At 40.6% G+C, this 18,712-nt stretch overlaps 1 protein-coding gene across 2 annotated transcripts in view; it reads left to right on the top strand.

Annotated features, from left to right (window-relative positions):
- Positions 1-18,712, top strand: part of LOC122543133 (zinc finger matrin-type protein 4-like) — a 166,392-nt gene that overhangs the window by 6,791 nt on the left and 140,889 nt on the right. For both annotated transcript variants that reach the window (XM_043681477.2, XM_043681481.2), the window contains exon 2: positions 7,606-7,710. In XM_043681477.2, the coding sequence (XP_043537412.1) occupies positions 7,606-7,710 (105 nt within the window). The remainder of the gene's footprint in view (positions 1-7,605; positions 7,711-18,712) is intronic.

The raw sequence follows: 18,712 nt of genomic DNA, 5'->3' as shown, positions 1-18,712 counted from the left end.
TGCGAAGTTCCCTAAAGATAGCAGTACAGGTAATAAGGTTGTAAAGAAGGTATGTGGAATGCTCTCCTTCATTGGCAGAGGTACAGAATACAAATGTAGGGATATAATAGTGAAACCGCACCTCTTCCTCTCAGAATTACCTCAATCATGTCACCTCCTCAGCCTTCTCTGTTCCAAGGCAAACAACCCCAACCTCTCCAATCTCTCCTTTTAGCAACAATTCCCCAGCACAGGAAACATTCTCCTAAATTTTCTCTGTACTTTCTCCAGAGCAATTATAGCCTTCCTGTAAATGGTGACCAGAACTGCACACAATACTCCAGTTATGGCCTCACCAGTACCTTATTCAGTTTCATCATTTTTGAATTCTGTACCTGTGCCAATGAAGGGAAGCATTCATTACACCTTCTTTACAACCTTATTACCTATAATGCTACCTTTAGGGGCCTGTCGACATGAGGTCTCTCACTTCATCCAGGTGTTCTACTCCAGAAAGCTTAAAATATAAACCAGTAAAGCTTTAGACATAATGCAAACCTAGTTAGTGTGTAAGGAGACAGTTAAACTGAAAAAATTGATGCCAAGAATATTTTAGCTCCACAGGTTTCTTGTAAATATTGTGAATTCAACTACATTGGGAACTATTTTTTCTAATACTTCAGCTTCCCATTTCAAAAATATCAATTTTCCTCATTGATCCAGCATTAACATAAGTCTATTCACAGCATACCATGCAAAATGCTGTCACAGTGCACCTTTCATAACCTAGGAAAGTGCCAAAGCCCAAATGCATTCAATATAGTAATTCTGAAATGTTGTCTGTGGTGTGATGTATGAAACCTGGCGACTGATTCATACACAGCAAGCTCCTTCTGAAAACAATGAGTTAATGACCAGATGATCTGTTTTTGGGATGTTGATGGAGGGATAAAGTTTGACAAGGACATCATGGATAGGTCCACTGCTCTTATTTGGAACAATGCCATGAGATGTTTTATGTTCAGCTCAGAGAGTGTGTGGTGTAATGATTGTAATGAGGTCAGCCACGTAGACCAGGTAGATCTGAGTTCCCTGATTGGGGCTGTTAATCTGGTCTAATCAGGGACCCCTGGCTGACATACAAATACGGGTATCAGACATCCTGATCACTCTTAGAATTGGCTCTGGGGAAGCTGGATCAGTGTAAAAAACATTTCATGTGTAAATAAGGGGTGACTTTGTGACAGGACACTGGCCTCTGTGGAGTTATTTCACTGACAATGAGCGTAAAGGAGAAATTTGAAGAAATTTGTTTGCAACAGTCTTTTAGTTGGGATAAGCATTTCTGGCATCATTCTGTTATTTGGGAAGCTTGACTCGTTTGATCCTGCCATTAAAGACTGGCCCAGTATGTGGAAAGAATGCATTATATTTTCCAGGCAAATGATTTTGGGGCAGATGAAAAGCAATACATAATTCTCCTGTCAATGTGTGCACCCGCAGCTGGTTATTAGGAGCCTAATTTTCCCTGAGGCACCAGATACAAACACATTTCAAGAGTTGATGGATTAGTTAAGGAATATTAAGACACCAAGCCTCCTCGAACTCTGAGATGCTATCGGTTTTACTCGGCAATTTGAGAACCGGGGAATCCATATTGGGATTTTTGAGAAAATTAAGATGACTGACAGAGGCATGTGACTTTGATTTAACTGTAAATGAGATGCTGAGGGACTGATTGGTTTGTATGATTAATGATATAACTGTGCAAAAGCGCTTACTAGCTGAAGCTAAACTGGATGTCAAACATGCACCACAATTGGCTTTACCATTGGAAAATGTGGCAAGTGGAGCATCTGAGTTGCAAATTGTTCCATCTCGCCTGTCCAATTGAGCTTGGGTCACACTAGTAAGGTCAAGGCAATAGCATAGCCTTTCTCAGGGCATATCCTGAACAGAAGAAATTTAGGACAGCCCACAGCAAAACTTCAAAACAAAACCAAGCCTAGGTCAAAGAGCTAAAATATTCTTTGGGATCTGGACCAGCAAACCATTGTAGTGCTGCTAGTATGTGGACTCAAGACAGCAAAAGAGTCCCACTAGACCTAAATCGAGTAAAATAATTCATAAGTCGGGATCCAGTCGAGTGCACACCCTGGAAAGTCCACCTACATGTTGTTTGGAACAGTTAAATTACTGAGCAAAATCCAAATCAGAACCAGTCAAAAAAAGTCTGGTTAAGTGGTCACCCAGTTCTAATGGAGGTTACCATTTATCTAAATGACATACTAATAACAGGGAAGACCAATTAGGAGTTCTTGGAGAACTTGGGCATAGTCATGAGATATTTGTCCAAGGCTGGTTTATGCCTTAGGGAAAAATATGTGTTCCAGGCATCCCAAGTGATCTACTTGGGCTACAGAGTCGACAAGACCGGGTTACACCCGTTAAAAGATAAAGTGAGGGTGATCGAAGGTGCCCAGCTCCCACTTCTGTAACAGAGCTTAGGTCTTTCCTTGGATTGGTGAATTATTTTGGAAAGCTCGCACATAACCTGGCTTTCATTCTGGCAATTTTGCATCAACTCTTAAAGGATCAGCCTTGGCTTGGTTATGCAACCATTTCCATAGCTTTCAGGGAAGTTCAGAAACAGCTAGTTCTGAGGTGTTAGCACACTTTTGATCCCAAGTGAGATCTGTTATTGACATGCGATGCCTCCCCGTAGGGCTTTGGGATAGTATTAGATTGTAGGTGGCCCAATGGAGAGGAACGCCCAGCAGCGTATGCATCCAGGACTTTGGCTAATGCAAAATGTAAATACACTCAGATAGAGACTGAAGGGTTGGCAGTCATATTTCGAGTCAGGAAGTTCCACCAATATCTTTATGGGCATAAATTTGTAACAATAACGGACTGCAAACCTCTGCGTGGTCTACTTAAAGAGGGCATGGTAGTACCGCCCATCGCTTCAGGCCATATTCAGCGGTAGGCTGTAATACTAAGTGTGTATTATTACAAATTGGGACACCATTGAGGAGGCCAAACATCAACTGCGGATGCATTTAACTGCATCCAGTTGGCAGATACACTGCCGATGTTACCACCACTGGAAGACTCCGTAATGGTTTTAAATTTTCTATGTGATGTTTCCAGTCACAACTGACAAGTTTTGTAGAAACAATTAGTGGTGATTTTGGAAGCCAAAGAGTCATTGCAATCAGAATTGAAGCCTTTTTGGACTCAGAGAGACCAGATCGCAGCAGAGGATGATATATTATTATGGGGAACAGGAGTGATTGCACTGAGTAAAGGTTGTTGCCAGCTTCTTGCTGTACTCCACTACGATCATCCAGGGGTTTCCACAATGAAGATGTTGGCAAGACATTATGCCTAGTGGCCAGGATTGGATGACAACATAACCTTTATTGGTGGGCAGTGCCCAGAGTGCAAACAAGGGCAAAAATTACTGCAAGCAACTATCCCACCTTTGGGGAAATGGTCAGGTAAACCCTGCACTTGGTTATATGTTGATTATGGAGATCCTTTCACGGGTTCAACTTTCTTCATCATTGTGCACGTCCACTGAAAGGTATTGGGTGTACATAGAATTAATTTGTCAAACAATGGGACAACATTAGAAAAGCTGTGTGCTTTTTTCGCAATACATGGACTTCTGGAGGTGTTGATCTCAGATAACAGGCTATTATTTACCAGCTGAAAAGTGTGCTGCTGGAAAAGCGCAGCAGGTCAGGCAGCATCAAAGGAGCAGGAGAATCGACGTTTCGGGCATAAGCCCTACTTCTGAAGGAAGTGTAAAAACAGAGTGGACTGAGCTCAAGGTTAAGCTGAAGAAGGGCTTATGCCCGAAACGTCGGTTCTCCTGCTCCTTTGATGCTGCCTGACCTGCTGCGCTTTTCAGCTCTGATCTCCAGCATCTACAGTCCTCACTTTCTCCTAGATACAAGACTCTGCTAAGTGAGAGAGGTAGTTTACTTCAGGGGTTAAAGTTTGGTATAGGAAACACAGACATGGCCCTTCAAGGGTAAGAAGCATGGTTGACGCAAAGTCGGGTCCAGTGATAGTTAATGTTCAGGTAGGTGCAATGGTCCTGAACAAGCACATGGACCATATGAAAGCTGCAAACTTGCAAACGATGTGGCCGGTCCCTTGACATGTTTTATGACTGTTCCGGAACCCGTGGGTTCTCCCTCTCCGTCAAGTGTTGAAGATATCTCAGAATCTGAGATGGATGCGGCAAATGTCACCACCTCGACGTATTTGCTGGCTGAAGAAGGGAATACATTTCTTCCATGATGCTCCAGGTACAAGAGGTGCAGTACTTACACGCCACCTGTTTCTGAGGCAGAGTTGGATGAACCTGACTTGGTGCTAAAATGCCCCCAGGGGAGCTATAAGAAAAAGAACTGGCCTCTGTCCTTGGACTCAGAGGATGACGGTTGTAGTGATTATAATGAGGTAAATCAGGCAGACCTAGTAGAATCTGAGTTCCATGATGAGGGCTGTTAATCTGGTCTATTCAGAGAACCCTGGCTGTCAGATAAGAACAGGAGTGTCAGACATCCTGTTCGCTCTGAGAGCTGGCTCTGACAGAGCTGTATCAGTGGCAAGGACTTTGCATGTGTAAATGAAGGGTGACTTGGTGATGCAATGCCAGCCTCTGTGGAGTTATTTCAGATGAGACATCAGTTTAATGGCTTGTCAGAAGGACAATCCAACCACTGTGTAGCACTCCCTCGGTACTGCAGGGATTTTGCTGTTCAAGCCTGGAATAGGATCTGAACCCAATCCGTGTGGCACCAAGGTGAGGGTACAGTCAACTAAGGGACAGATTGCACAACAAAACAAATACAAGCAATGTAGACAGGAGGCTTCAGGTTAAACTAGCTGAGCTATCTCATCACAGTCAGGATAGAATGCTACACTGTTTCTATGTCAGAAAATGTGAGCTCCTGATCAGTAACCTGTTGCCCTTGAGGGAAGTCAATGAATTGGACACTAAATTCTGCCATTGTTATAAACCTTGCAACATCAAATATCTGGATTCACACATCCTTTTAGAGATAGGCAGCAGATGGCAAACAGTGCCTGTCAAAACATATCACAGCTTGAGCCAGAAAAATGCTGATTGAAGAGGAAATGTATGAAAGAGAAAGTCTTGATTCTTAATTGTTTAGTCCAGTAGTATGATGAAAGGAAAGTACAGCAGATGCATTACGTGGAATATGCATTCTTTTGGCTTTGGATTCAGATGATATCGTTTCAATTGCAGCGTCATTTTAAAAATGTTTAAAATAAGTGGCACAGCTCTTCATTTATAGTGGCAAAGTTAGTATTAAAAAAGAAAATTACCTTTTTTTATAACAAATGAAATTAAATGAATACCCATGTCGGAACAACTGAAATGAAGAGAAAATGGAAAATGCAACTTGACAAATTGCACTGACCTGGAAATGAAATTTCAATGGCATGCTCCTCAGTTCATTTTAAGTCTCCATGGTTTTTGGCAAGTCTCTCAGTATTTTAAGTTGATCTCACAGCTCATTAGTTTCTTCAGATCCCTGTATTATGAGTCGTGCTATTTTTGAATGTGTACTCAATTTAACTTGTCTACATGAAGCCCTTAGCGACATGATGTGTAGACATTTGACTATCTTCAATGCTACTGGCGACCAGCTCTCCAAGACTCTACCACCATCCTTGATTTCATGATCGTTATGATATTTGACTTCTTTAGCCAGCTTCGAGGTATGCAAAGCTTTCAAATGGGACATGAATAGGGAACAAATAATGCAAATTAAAAGGGAGACCAGTAACAGTTGGAATTCCTTTAAATGAGCACAGAAAAAAAAAGGGACATCAATCTTTTTAAGCTATGTTGAGGGCCCTTACCTCATCTGGCACACACGTCCATGTTCAGATATCCAAGGCAAAGTGGTTGACTCTTAAATGCCCTCTGGGCAATTAGGGATGGGCAATAATTGCTGGCCTAGCCAGCAACACCTTCATTCCATGAACAAATAAAGAAGAAATGTGAAACTAAAGAGCTCAGAAAAGAACACATTGCTTCTTTAAGGTTTCCAAAGAGAATGAAGAGAAACACCGATGTGATAATGGCCAACAAACTTGTTTTTCTGAAGTTCAGGGCCACAGGGGCTTTAACCTCCAATATCTCATTTAGAAGATGGTTCCACAGCATGTCAAATTAGCTAATGTACTCAAGTCTCCGAGGCAATCATAGGATATGGTAAGCAGGCAGGAAAGTGAAGTGAAGGTAGAAATTCACCCATGATGTTACTGAGTAGTGATGAAGGTTTGAGGAGGTGTGTGCTCGACTTCTGTATCTCTCACTCTTAGGTCAGATTTGAGTTCTCCCTTTGAGCTATGATTGTCAGAGTTGACGTATAAATAAAGATTACTTATCAACACATTGGTATAATAAAATGTAAAAATAAACCTGGGTGGTGTGGTGGAGAGTGTTGGTGGTGGTGCTGCTGTGTGAGATTTATAATACATGACACCATTAGCATTGAGAGGGAAGAGAAGAAAAGCCAAAAATAATCAGGGAGCAATTGTTTTAAAAATGTGAGAGGGAAACAAAGCTGAAGTACCAACGGTGTCGCACAGTTTGGAACTAATGATTTGGTAGGTAATTGCATTTGGACAATATCAGATCAGCTATCCATTATACATAGGGAGTCATATAGAGATGGAGAGCATCGGAACACACCCTTTGGTTCAACTCAACAATGCCAACCAGATATCAAATAAATTAATCTAGTCCCATTTGCCAGCATTTGGCCCCTATCTCTCCAAACCCTTGCAAGTATGTATCCATCCAGATGTATTTTAAATGTTGTAATTGTACCAGCCTCCTCCACTTCCTCTGGCAGTTCATTCCATATATGTGCTAGCCTCTGCATGAAAAGGATGTCCCTTAGGTCCCTTTTAAATATTTCCCTTCTCAACTTAAAACTATGCTCACTAGTTTTGGGCTACCCTTCCCCGGGGAAAAGATCTTGACTGTTCACCCTACCCGTACCCCTTATGATTTTATAAACCTCGATAAGGTCACCCCTCAGCCCCTGACACGCCAGAGAAAATAGCCCCAGTCTGTTCAGCCTCTCCCTATAGCTCAAACCCTCCAACCCTGGATGCATCCTTGTAAATGTGTTCTAAACTCTTTCAAATTTAACAACATCCTTCCAATAGCAAGCCAACCAGAATTGAATGCAGTATTTCAAAAGTGGCTTAACCAATGCCCAGTTTTTCCCAGTTTTAATTTCAAATGAAAATCAAAAGTGATGGATGAGTTGACTGATCCCAAATTGCCCGTCTTTCACTTTTTATTTAGAGTCAAAAATTATTTTCATACAATCAGAAATATTATAGGAGGCCTTGATTTTAACAGTGGGAGAAAGGAGAAGGAAAGATATGTAGCATGTTTGCAACATTGGTTAACAGAAAAATCAAGGCGAGGTTGCAGAAACACTTAACATTATCGAACCAATGATAATGTGAATTACAATTGAGCTATTACAACTTCCTTTGATCTTTTAAATTTGCCTATGGCTAATGCAGTTTGCCTCATTTATTTTGTTCAATTAGATGAAGTCTGCTGGAACTGTTGACCAGAATTTATTTACCGACACCTACTGTAAGGTATGCAGTGCTCAACTGATTTCAGAGTCTCAGAGAGTGGCACATTATGAGGTAAGATTTCAGCTGTTTACTTGAAAATATGCATTGCATTTCAATACCATGTCCTTTTTTCAACAAACTGTTCAGCAAAGAAGTTTGAGAAAAAATGGAAAATAATAAGTTGTTTTGGATTTTGCTATTTCTGCTAAAGACCAGAATATAACATTTTTTTCTGTCCAAAATTAAAATGATGTCTTGAGAGCTGGCAACATTGTGAAAATTTGGTCACAAGCTCGTCAATGCAGCATTAGTCAGGGAAGCTGAGCTCCCTCATTCACTCACTGTTTCCAACTGGAAATGCACATTTTAGACAATTCTTAAATAAAAGCAACGTAAAAGCAAAGACGCTGAAGATCTGAAATGAAAACAAAGTGCTGGAGAAACTCAGCAGCTCTGGCAGCATTACTAGAGTTAGAAGGATATCATGCACAGGAAGTGATTCATTCCATCCCACCAGAATTTCCACCATCAGATTGGTGAACAGAGGTAACCAGACCTCACTTTGGTCTCAAAATGACATGTGCAAAGGCTCCTCTTGGCAGCTGGACGAATGGGAGCTTAAACATGTTTAGAATCGAATAGCTGAAGCACCACAATGATAAGTTAAGTCTGATCGGCCTTTTTCAGAACTGCCTAATTCAGTTATTCTGTTAGGTTACTGACCCATGAGTTCTGTTGATGAAGCCATCCAAAAATAAGCAGCTGTCTCTTCTCCCTTAGTCAGCACAAAACAGGCATGAGCTGCATGTCTGAGGTTCCTTGATACCTGACTACTTAGAAGTCTGGGATCTTAATAAACATCCCCATTTTTAAACCACTCTAAAAACAGAAGTTCCTTGTTAAATGTACATGGTTTGCATACATTTCAATGCAATTAGAATCAATTTTCAAGGGTACTTGCAAGTCAATTGATTTTGCATAACTCAGTCATACACTTTTTGTCGATCCCTTGCTCTTTTCTGCTTGGACTTGGATTCACAATTTGTTCTGCCAAATTTGGTGGTGTTGTCAGGACTTTGACTGGCATTATTCCAGGAGGGCTCACCCAATTTGATGTGTTTGAATGAGTCTGTAGGCAGCAGGTTCAACTGCACAGGAAGTGATTCATTCCATCCCACCAGAATTTCCACCATCAGATTGGTGAACAGAGGAAACCAGACCTCACTTTGGTCTCAAAATGACATGTGCAAAGGCTCCTCTTGGCAGCTGGACGAATGGGAGCTTAAACATGTTTGGAATCGAATAGATGAAGCACCACAATATTTTATGGCACTTCTGAAGGATCCAATTTTGGCAGCACGGTGCTTTAATAGTAACTGGCGGAATGGTGTTATGAAGAGGCAATGGAAACAACGATGTCTAGTGCCGGCTCTGCAAAAGCAGAAATTTCATTTTTGCCCATCACTTCCAAGTCCCTTGGTAGTTACTTTCTGGCAAAGGCTCTTTCTGGATCTTTTCAAAGACTTTGTCTATTTTTGACTCTGTGCTTTGGATCTCAGTAATTATCCTCTTCATTTCTGGTCTCAGCTGCCAAGGGGCGTTTTGCAACTGCCCGAATCACACAGCTAAATCAGTGCAAAGGAACTGGTCTCAGAAAGCTGGCTGCAAGCAGCTCGTTCATCTGCCGACAAAGCCCAGGAGTTGTCACATCACTCAAAACTGCGACAAAGTGAATTTGCAATTTTTATAGAGACTGTCTTTATTGTGTGTGTTGTCGCGAAGATCTCACAAAACTATTCCGTGAATGTTATTGTACTTACATTGATTTCATTGGACAGTGAACAATTTTGTGACTCTTGGCAGACTTGATGGGACCCATAGAAGCTGTATCAACGGTGAGATTATATACCACATAATTATTTAGCAAACTACCTATTTTGTGGACTGATGGACAAAAATCTTTTGTTCCATATTTTGTTTAGCGAACACTGAAAGAGCTTCACGTCCACAATTTTATGTTGCAAAATTTGATGTGTTTTCTCACAATCCTAAACATCACATCACATCACATCATAGTGTACTCAACATGCCTGTCACATAACGGTGAAGACAGTTAAAAACAAACATTATTTAAAAGGAAAAAGGACTGTTCAGCATATAATTATCAGCAGGCAGTGAGTGTCTGTGTATGTTCATAAATTCTAGTTTCAGTTTGATACTTGTTCGAATTATGACTGTGTAGCGCACCTACCATCATAAATTTACTGTGGTATTTTAAAATTAGAATTGAAAGAAAATAAATAATGTGGCAGTAATTATTTTCTGAAATTTGAGGAGTCATTGGGGCAGTCTTCTGTCTTGAGGTCAGCTGGCTGTTATAATTATGGTATCTTGTGCCAAAAGCTCAGTGGGCATGAGAAACCTGTTAGTAACAGTATACAAGGCAGTGTCTAGTGAGTGCTCTTGTGGCACAGTGGTAGTGTTTCTACCTCTAAGCTAAACGGTGTGAGTTCAAGTCCCACCTGTTCCAGGGATATGTAAACAGGCTGTTGAGCAAAATGTACAAGTCACTGTCTCAGTCCAGAAGCCTGTTACTTTTCCTACTTCTTTGTGAACTGAAGGCAAAAGAGGACTTGATCTATTTCAAGCCATGAATGGAACCAGGTTCAAACATTGTGCTGCAGTACAAATTGGCCTGAATCTTTCATTTGTAATTCACAGCAAATAGAATCCCAACGGCTTCAATTACAGCCACAGTAAATGATTAAAAAATGCACTGCCCCATTTGCCAGTGGTTGACAGAATAGGAGTATGGAAGAGAGTCTCATCATGAAAGAGCCCACTGAGGAACAATGGTGGTGGAAGGGAAGAAGAAAAATGTGACTGAGAAAAGTAAAAAAGCATGACAGTTGAGTTGCTCAAATTTTAGGCAAAATTGTACTGTGTAGTTAATAACTGTTATTCTTAAGTAAAAGTTTTGTCTTGTGTTGTCCTCAGCCTCAGATACATGCTGGACTTTGACGGGAGATCTATTAAAGGGAAAAGGAAATATGTCTAAGAACAGATTAGCAGCAAAAATAAAGAGGGATCCAAAAGTCTGATAACTGTAGAAATAGCAGTGAAATCGAGAAAAAGGCTGATTTAAGGACCAAGGAAGTTATTTTCTTATAAAAAGACAGGATATAATATTGTTGACTGGGGAAAATATATAGCCGTAAGAAAGAAAGCATTGGTGATATTAGCATTACGTCTTGATGTTGATGAGGGACTTGAAACGTTGGCAGTACTGAAGCTAACAAATTCGCCTGCTCCAACTGGAATGAATTTAGGGTACTAAGAAAAGTAAGAGTTGAATTTTCAGACACCACGGAACAGTCTTCCAATTATCCTCAGATATGGTAGTGGCGCAAGAAGACGACAAATATTAAATTCCCATTGATGAACAAGATGAGGGATATATTCTGCAGTTGCACATCAGCAGCTCAATAATGCATGGGAAGTGTTTAGAGATGGACATTTGAGGAGAATGGGTCAGCTGTCTCAGATGGTTTAAGTGTGTGACTTAATATTGCAGATGTGGATTCAGTCCCTGTCGTACCTGAGGTAGATCTTTGTCTGGTCCCTTGCCCTTGCCCCATTGTGATATCATGCCACTTTGGTAAGGTTGAGATGTGTGTAGATCTGTGATCTACAATCCATCTACGAAGAAGAATGTTGCATTTGGATAGAGTTGATCACCAGATGAATTAGTGTTTGGAAAACTGGGCTGTGAAGCAAAGTCAACATGAATTTGATGAATGGGATCAAGTCTTTTGATCAAGTAGCAGAGAACTGATTAAGGTATTTTGATTTATATTATGTATAAAGACTTCCAAAAGGCATTGTCTAAAGAACAACATAAGCTTGTTTCTAAAATTGAAGTTCACATAATTAAAGGCAGGCACATGAAGACACAGTGGGCTCAGAAAACACAAAATAGTAGCGATGTGTCTCTACTGGTGTACATCATCAATATTTCACCTACAGCTGTGTTAGATGTGTGTTAATGGCATAATATCAATCTTTACAAATGATGTGGAGCTTGAAAATGTAGAGCAAGAAGGAAGATAATGTCAAACATCACAACTCAGCCAGGACATTGCGTTGTGTTTTGTTCACCCTTTAGGATGACTGTCTGAATTAGGTGCAGAAGAGAATGACTCGATTGTAACAAAGAATTCAAACACATGGTTGATCCAAAAATCATGAAGCAAGGATTCTTTATTGCACTGGCATCAGGTCTTTACAAACATGAAAGGAGATGAAGGTTAAATTATTAAAGCAGAGTATTGACATGGGACAAAACCCATAGTTCACATCTGCTGGAGAACATCCTTTGCCCATTTCTCCTTCTTTTCACAAGGCTTCTTTGTTTAAAAAGACACTATTTCCTCCAGAGAATGTCCACTTGACTGTTCAAGCTCCCCTGCCATGTACCCTCCCTTGACATTGTCACCTGAAGCTGCACTTCTTATACTTGATGACAAAGGGATGAGGGAGTTAATTTGCTTGGGGAGTCTGGCAAAGCTGGTGGTATTCTCTTTAAACCAAAGAAGATTAAGAGGAAATTAGTAAAGGTGTTCAAGATCATGAATGGTTTTGATAGGGGAAGTAAGGAGAAATCATTGCTGGATGCAAAAGTATCAGTGTATCAAAGGACACACAGATTAAAGGTATTCGGCTAAATAACCATGAGGAATTGGGTCAACTAGCCTCCTTCTATGCTGTGTAATTCTTGGATTCCAAAATACAAACCATAAAATTATTGCGATGGGCTATTGTGTTACAGCACACAGCCAAGTGTGTCTTGTATCTGAAACATCTTTATCCTTTGAATCCACAAACAACAAATGTTATCTCATTTAGAGGCTGCAGTGATAACAATGGGGGAGTTCTTGGGGGATGTTTCTGTTCAGCTTTTCTCATTGATAAATGTTTTTAAAGGGGGCAGATTCATACCCCCTCTTGCTGGGAATGGTGTGTATCGAAGAGAAGGCTAAAAGGCCTTTCCACCTGGAATGAATGGAACACAATATTGAAAGCCTTTTTAACTTGTTTGTGGGATGTGGATGCCATTGGTTGGGCCAACATTTATTGCCCATCCCTAATTGCCCTTAAGAAGGTGATGAGGTAACTTCTCAAATTGCTGCACTCTTGAATGTCTTAGCACACCTGGAGTGCTGTACGAGAAAGAGTTCCAGGGTTTAACCCCCATTGTATCCAAGTCAGGAGGGTGTATGCTTTGCAGGGAGAGTAATTGCTGATGGTATTGCCTTGTCCCTTTTGGTGGAAGGAGCCATTGGTTGAAAATATGTGAAGGTTCAATACAGCAAAGACACAGCACATGACAGTTTGAGTGAAAACATTCTAAAACAATGTAAAATTCAATCCTTATGAATTTTTGATAAAATCAGATACCAAAGCCTTGTTTGGAACATGAATCAAGGAAAATACAACAGATACAAAGCTGGTAAGAAATAGTAGAGTTTAGATGCTGTTGGATTTAGTGGCACATTGTTAATCACTTTCGGCAAAAACTCAACACACTTCAACTTTTACTTCAATGCTCATTGTAATATTGGCTTTTTAACCTTAATACTTGATTACAGTACATCTTCAAAATTAAATGAACTATTCATTGCCACTTTTTTCTGATTTAGAACATCCAACCTTTTTGGAAAGATAAGGCAATTGAACCCAATTCTGGTTCAGAGCTCAAGCTCACTAAATAGCTTTTTAAACATAAACCAATACACAACTCTTTACAACAATGCTTTATTTTGTTTGTTGGTGCCTTTTAACTCGTCCATTTCAATGATTCTCTGGTCCTGAAAGAATAAGATGGAAACAGCAATTTTTTGTAGAAATAGTGTTTTTTTTTTCATAGCAGCAAAATTCTTTTCAATTTTGACTGACTACAAATGTTTTACATCTGAGCCAGATGTTAATTTATCATCTGAGCTCCCCCCCACCACCACCACCAAATCAGAGATTTTCCACTTCAATTAAGATTGAATGCTTTTGTCGAACAGAAAGATCCATGGGTTCAAGTACATAGTTCCCTGAAAGTAATGTTACAGGTAGACAGTGTAGTCAAGAAGGTGTTTGGCATGCTTACCTTCAATGCTCAAGCCATTGAGTATAAGAGTTGGGACATCATATTGCAGTTGCACAGGATGTTGATGAGGCCACTTTTGGACTACTGTGCCCAGTTCTGTTTGTGCCGCTATTAAAAGAATGTTATTAAATTGGAGAAGGTGCAGTAAGGATTTCCAAGGATGTTACTGGGGCTAGAGGGTTTGAGTTAAAAGGAGAGGCTGGATAGGTTGGGACTTCCTTACCTGGTCCGTAAAACATTGACAGGTGACCTCTTAGAGGTTTATAAAATCATGAGGGGCAAGAATAAGGAGAATAGTAAAACTCTTCCCCACGGTGGGGGAGTTCAAAATGATAGGGCATAATTTTGAGGTGAGAGGTGAAAGGTTTAAAAGGGAGCTGATGGGCAACTTTTTCACACAGAGGGAGGTTCGTATGAGGAATGAACTGCCAGAGGAAGTGGTAAATGAAGTAAATGAAGGCATACTCATAACAGCTAAAAGACAGTTGGACAGGTAAATGATGAGGAAAGGTTTAGAAGGATATTGGTCAAATGCTGGTGAATGGGACAAGTTTGGTTTGGGAAACTTAGCATGGATGTGTTGGACTGAAAGGTTCTATGCCTCTATTTTACTGTGCCCACTTTAGATTAGAGCCCAAGTCTTTGGAAAATCCCATGTTGGATTAACATGCTCTCCACGGAGAGGCCATTGTTATTCTGAACTCTTTGAGCCCCTGAACCTCGAGCTTCCAGTTCCACCCTATTGACTAAGACATCTCACCCCACAATTTGCAGCTTCTCCCTCTCACCATTGCTACTTCAATAAATCAATACAATGAAGCTTATTCTCAGGCTTGGGCTGTCCACTTTCCCCAGGACTCCATGGACTGACCCCTGATAAGGTCCCTGATCATTATTGACCAAACCCCCATACTGACCACGGCACAGTCTCCGAAACTGAAGTCTCCTGACTGTGCACCTGTCATCCCCAGATGGATTTCAGTTGATCTGCAAGGCCGACTGTGGGCAAGTTCCCAGGCTGCAGAGACTTGAATTTCTAGACTTTGCTTGGACCAAATGCCTGACTGACTGTGGCCAGCACTCTTGTCTGGACCCCTTGACTGAGTATGACATGCCCGAACTGATGCAGGAGATGTATGTGTGTCTTTGTGTGCAAAGCAAACTGGCAGAAACATACAAATCATAGCTACCCCTAAGCCCTAAACTGTAGTAAGGAAGTGGCACGTGAGTTGATCCAGGTGTATGCTTAATGATTTGCTGAGGTTGGTGGTTTGCTGATGCTGCTTTTGCATGGATGAAGGGTCGAAGAAGATGTTGTCCAATGAACATGATCCTGCCTGATGGCTGGGACAGGTGTTCAGGGAGCTGCAATTGTCATGTATCTACACTGAATTTTCTGTGGAATTGGCATTATCTCGGTGGAAAAGGAAAATTGAAAGTTGGAAGAAAGTAAGAGGAGTTGGGATTTTAAGAAGATGCAAGTATATGAAATAAGGTACTCACCACTCAAGGGTGAGCTTCTGAAGTTGCCATTAAAGGCTCGAGGCAAAAATTGTGACAATTTTTCCGAACACCAAGAATTTGATTTCATTTACTTTCACTGTATTTTCCCATCTTTCTCATCATTACTCACGCCAAGATAGGGAGAGGAAAATTCTGCTCATAGTTCCGAACTGTTAATACAAAATAAGATGTAAAACTTGCATTCAGGTTTTCATAACATTCAGGCATCATTTCACAATAAACAATATACTTTTCAATTGTAGTCACAGTTTCAGGGAAGCACCACAATCAATCCAGACACCAGCAGCAGTGAGATAAAGGATTGGATAATTTGATTCAACAGTTGTGTGATAAATGTTCAATAGGACATTGGAAGAGCTCTCTGGCTCTTGTTTGAATGCAGTCTGCTGTTGGACAAAATTAAATATGAAGTCCACATTTCAGGCTCGTCGTGGGCTTCAGAAATTTCTTTCATTATGTAACACCAACATTGATTTTAGGTTTGTCTGTTCACGGCAAATAATGCCTCCCTATGGAATCACTATTGCTGTTTTTCTCTGTTGCTAAACATGTCCATGAGAGATCGTCATTCATTCATGAAGTGAGAATGGCAATTAGATTAGTAAAAAAACCTGCACTGCACGAGTCCAATGATGTGAGTTTTGATCTGAATTGTTCATTCTGTTTCTCTCTTTGCCATTGCTTCCTGACCAACAGAGTATTTCCACCAAATCCTGTTTTGGGTGAAAATTTCCTCCATATTTTCCTTTGTTATGGCTTTGTATTTGATGTCTTAAATAGATAAAATGTTGTCATGGGATCTTTTGAGTTTGCCTGATAAATGAGGCATGTCCTTAGTTTAGACATCTCAGGGACAATGGCATTACAGACAGTGCAGCACTTCTTAAGTCCTGCACTGAAGAAGCAGCCTTGATTTTGTGCTCGAGTGGAATTGTTCTGAAGTTCTCTGTGAAGCTGACTACAAATACCAAGAGAACAAAATGATATATTTGTAATTTGCTGGCATTTTCTGAGTAAACTTGAACAACGCAAATGCCATGTTTTTGAAGAAAATACATTCTAATGTTGGGGCTGACATATGACTGAATTAGATTGTACATTTTGCATGAAGTTGATACTCAGCTAATCTCTGTTTTGCAGCCCTTGCACTATCATCCATCAGTGTACACACACTGCAACCTGACTCCAGTAACAGCTCATTAAGTAAACGTTTTCACCTTTTGTTTTAAGTAGTTGGAGCCACTTCTTTTCACTCAATTTAGAAGAGAAAGATGAGCTCCACCTTTTGCTTCCTTACAAGAGTTCACATAGCTTTGTAAGGGTGAGCAATTGGTATTATCGTCCTACTCAAGATATTGCAATGATCTGGGCTGGAGAACTGGAGATTTTCTTCTCTAAAATTTAGTTAACCAGGTGACTTTTCAACTGCGGTCAGTGTTCTCTGCTCCCTACCTGGTATTGCAAATGATGCCTGGGGATTCTTCCCCTTTAAGCTATTTGCAGATTTTCTATGAATGGAATGTGGCAGCCAGGTTGCTTATTTGCAACAGCCAGTTTCATCGTTGCTGCACCACTTTATAAGTGTTGGAACCTGACTCAGAAAACCAGTTGGAGATTGGCTGGATGCACATGTCATGCAGAAGTCTGACTCCCATTCAGGTCACCTCCCTCTGTCCCTTCATTTCACTTACTGTGACAGATGGGTGGGGAGCACTCCAAGACTGTGTTTGAGCCCACCTGCAGAGTCATGCTTTTGTGCCACTTAACAAAGGTGCAAGCAGGCAGGAACCTTGGGGTGCCCTCTTGCAGTGCTTTTAAAAACGCGTCTGGTGTATGGCACATTACCAGATTCCTCTGTTGCACCATCTGGCACATATAGTTTGCAGTGCACATGAGCTATTGCAATCTGCAGCTCACCACTCAATCAGCTTTCTCGGAATAATTCGATGTCATGATTTAATTTTTGTTATGAGGTATTGCTAAATTGTGTTAGCCTTGACTTTGATAGTGAATGTGATAGGAATGACCTGAGTGAATGATTTTCTCCTGCTGCCAAATTTTCTATCCCTGGGCTGTCATGTTGCAATGGCACGCAGTAACCAAACAGTGACATGTGCCCATTCTGTGCCCTTCAGCTGCACACATTTCTCCATGTGTCATAAATGAATTAACCCTTCTTGACCTATTAGAGCAGGAGGCATGAGTGGAACACAGCACAGTATTACAAGAAAGGAGACCCAGTCAGTCTGAGTTACTTGTCAGTTTTGGACTACAATCCTTGGACTACAATGCCAATATTAAGAGGCGGTTTTGTGTGACTGGAAGCACTTGCTGATATTGGGAGTCCACCAAGGGAGAAAATACCAAGTAAGATTCTCCCATTCAAGAATGAATCTCAGGAGATTTGCTTTTTTCTCCCCCTTTATTCTTCTTCCAAGACATAGTTGTCACCAGAATTTGCTGGTCATCCATAAAACTTGAATATGAAGAGGAGGAAGCCACTGCCATTCAATAATATCATGATATTTCTGTTACCAACACTTTTAACCTACCATTTTGCTCTACTCCAGAATATCAACGGGGAATCAAAATCCACCAGTCAATCAGGTTGAAAATTCTCTTTGGACGAGCACTGCTTATTGTTTTTTCACTATTCATTTACAACATGTATCATTTTTGGGTTCAAACCTCACATTTGCTTATATTGAAATCGGTTAGCCATTCACTTACTCCATCACCAACCCTTCGTAGCTTTATACTTTACATAAAAGTATTCTCTGCCTGTTCAGTAAATAGAGAAAAGCCAGGATTGTGTTTGATAAAATAGATAGGGTAGCCCGTTGGGTCTGGCCACATTGCTTTATTTGCAGATCAGCACTGAAATCTTAACTCACCGATCAGATAACCAAGAGATATATCAATCAATTCTTACCTCAGACTCTGAGTACTTCTCATTTTTATTCTAACTCTGGTTATTCCTCAGCCTACCCCTGGCTTCAGACAAGAGAACTGTGATTCTCTTTTCTCCCTCTGAGGTAGTGCAAAAGAAATCACTTATCAATCTCAAACCCCACTTCTAAAACAATGTTTTGCCAGCATAAAACAAAAAGCAAAATAATATCTAGGAATGCAACTTTGGAAATGTCAGTGTCATGCAAATGCATAAGGGATTCTCTTCAGAGACTGTAATCACAACATACACTAATGGTACAATCTAAACTTGGCCGAGTAGTTGTCCAGCAGGACATCAGACATGAGTGTTCTTGATGCAGGCACTTGGTTGCTGATGAATACAGAATGAAGGTCAAGCAATGTTGTCATTGCAATGGAAGGACTTTGCTGAATACAAAGGAAACTTAGTTGAACTTATTTCATCTGACAATGTCCTCGTTC

The sequence above is a fragment of the Chiloscyllium plagiosum genome, unplaced genomic scaffold (assembly GCF_037043375.1).
Source record: "Chiloscyllium plagiosum isolate Xiang-an unplaced genomic scaffold, Cpla_swu_hap1 HiC_scaffold_48, whole genome shotgun sequence".
In the NCBI taxonomy this organism is placed as follows: Eukaryota; Metazoa; Chordata; class Chondrichthyes; order Orectolobiformes; family Hemiscylliidae; genus Chiloscyllium; species Chiloscyllium plagiosum.
The sequence above is the reverse complement of the archived record's forward strand: the minus strand, read 5'-3'. Positions and strand labels throughout refer to the sequence as shown.